The sequence below is a fragment of the Piliocolobus tephrosceles genome, unplaced genomic scaffold (assembly GCF_002776525.5).
Source record: "Piliocolobus tephrosceles isolate RC106 unplaced genomic scaffold, ASM277652v3 unscaffolded_35848, whole genome shotgun sequence".
Classification (NCBI taxonomy): Eukaryota; Metazoa; Chordata; class Mammalia; order Primates; family Cercopithecidae; genus Piliocolobus; species Piliocolobus tephrosceles.
The window spans coordinates 4,016-6,168 of NW_022319696.1; the positions used below are offsets into that span (position 1 = coordinate 4,016).

At 49.4% G+C, this 2,153-nt stretch overlaps 1 protein-coding gene across 1 annotated transcript; it reads right to left on the bottom strand.

The window, feature by feature from the left end:
* Positions 1-316: 316 nt before the first annotated feature.
* On the bottom strand, positions 317-2,146 carry LOC113222870 (protocadherin alpha-7-like; the record flags this gene model as incomplete). The annotated part of the gene is made up of 1 exon (XM_026452448.1): positions 317-2,146. A coding segment is annotated over one exon (1,428 nt), but the record flags the coding sequence as incomplete, so codon positions are not given.
* Positions 2,147-2,153: the final 7 nt, after the last annotated feature.

The window sequence follows — 2,153 nt, forward strand, 5'->3', positions numbered from 1 at the left end:
TAAAGTGAATGGTTTGGAGTTGGAGGAGACAACGAGATTTTTTACTATGTACTAGATTTCCCTCTTTGAAATTTTCAATGTGAATGTATTTCTTATACAAACAAGGAACAAAATAAAAAATACTATTGAACTGCTATTTAAACTATTTTTAAATTGTTCATATTGATTCGAACATGGCAAATACATTTCAACAAAGTAAGTTAAAAAGAAGTCAGTACTACACAAATATGATAAAAAGAAGACAAATAGATGTAAAAGAAATGTTTAAAATTCAAGTTCTAAATATAAAAAGGCAAAATTGAACAGATGATTTTGACACGTATATTTTATAAAATGGGGACAGTACATAGAATAAAATATTAGGTAAAAATATATATTGAAATTTGTTTATTATAGCATTTATAAGTATTATCAAAATATGGAAATGTAAACACTTGATTTTGGAAATACACTATAGAAGAAAGGTGAATCCATTGTTCCAGTTAGCAAAGTCCTTCTCCAAAAATAGAGAGTAGCCAACATAAACCATAGATTTTGATTTACAGTATTACGTATCCCAAAAGTGTATATTAAAAGTACTTCCAAATAATTAGTGCAAATACAGCGTAACACTAAAAAATAATAATTATGTACAAAGTTATCAACTAAAAAAGAAATTATGAAAGAAAATTTAAGGAGACAAATTGAACTAATTATTTTAAAAGTGTTGGAAGCAAGATTATTTATGACTCACATTGTCTGAAGAGGAGGGACCCTGAGGAAGGCTGGGACTGAAGGCCATGAGGTCTGTCTTGGGTGGGCCCTCCCCAGAGCACACCCTCTGCGGCCTCTGCTGGGAGAATGACCAGCTCCCCACCGCGCTGGAGCACACCAGAGTGGGCTTTACCAGACCACATGCACCCTCGGAGGACGGCGCTGAGCACCGCAACACCGTGTACAGCAGCAGGGTAAGCACCAACAGACTGGACACGGAGCAGATGGCGATGATCAGGTACACGTTGACATCCATCAGTGTCACCTCTGGGCCTGCAATGCCCACCGACGCCCGCGACGACGCCTTTGGTGCCTGGGCGCTTTCCACCAGCGACACCAGCACGGTGGCTGTGGCTGTCAGCGAGGGCTCCCCATGGTCCTTCACCAGCACCAGAAGGCGGTGGCGCGGTGCGTCCGTCTCATCTAGGGCTCGGGTCGTGCTGATCTCGCCAGTGTACAGCCCCACGCGGAACGGGATGCGTGCACTGGCGGCGACAGGTTGAAACTCGTACGAAAGCCACGCGTTGTAGCCTGAGTCAGCGTCAACTGCACGTACCTTCGCCACGACATGGCCCGAGCCCACAGACCGGGGCACAAGCTCGCTCACAGCGCCACCAGTGCCACCCACCCGAGGCGCCAGCAGCACCGGCGCGTTGTCGTTCTCGTCCAGCACGAACACCTGCAGCGTCACGTTGCTGCTCAGAGACGGCACGCCCGCGTCGCGCGCGGTCACCTGGAACTGCAGCAGCTCCAGCTCCTCGTGGTCTAGCGGCTGCAGTGCGTACACCTTGCCGCTCTCCGCGTGCACCGACACGTAGCTCGACAGCGTGCGATCGCCCACCCGCCGCTCCACCAGCGAGTAGGACACCAGCGCGTTCTCCTGCGCGTCCGCGTCCCGCGCAGACACCGTGAAGATGTGGCAGCCCGGTGGGTTGTTCTCCTTCAAGAACACCGTGTACTCGGACTGCGTGAACGCCGGAGCGTTGTCGTTCACGTCGGCCACCTCCACAGACACGCTGGCCGTGGCCCACAGTGAAGGCGAGCCCCCATCCCGCGCAGTCACCACCAGCTCATAGGCCGACACGCTCTCGCGGTCCAGGACGCTGTCCAGCACCAATGAATAGTAATTCTTGAAGGTGGACACCAACTTGAAGGGGACGTGGGGCGTCAAGGAGCAGGTAACCTGTCCATTGACTCCAAAATCTCGGTCAAACACGCTAATCAAAGTGATAACTGTACCTGGCTGGGCATCTTCTGAAACAGGGAGAGACAAGGAAGTGAGAGTCAACTGTGGAGCATTGTCATTTACATCCACAACTTCCACAAGAACTGTACAATGGCCAGCCAGTGGTGGGAAGCCTTTATCGACAGCCTCTACTGGGATCTTGTGTGCTCTACTT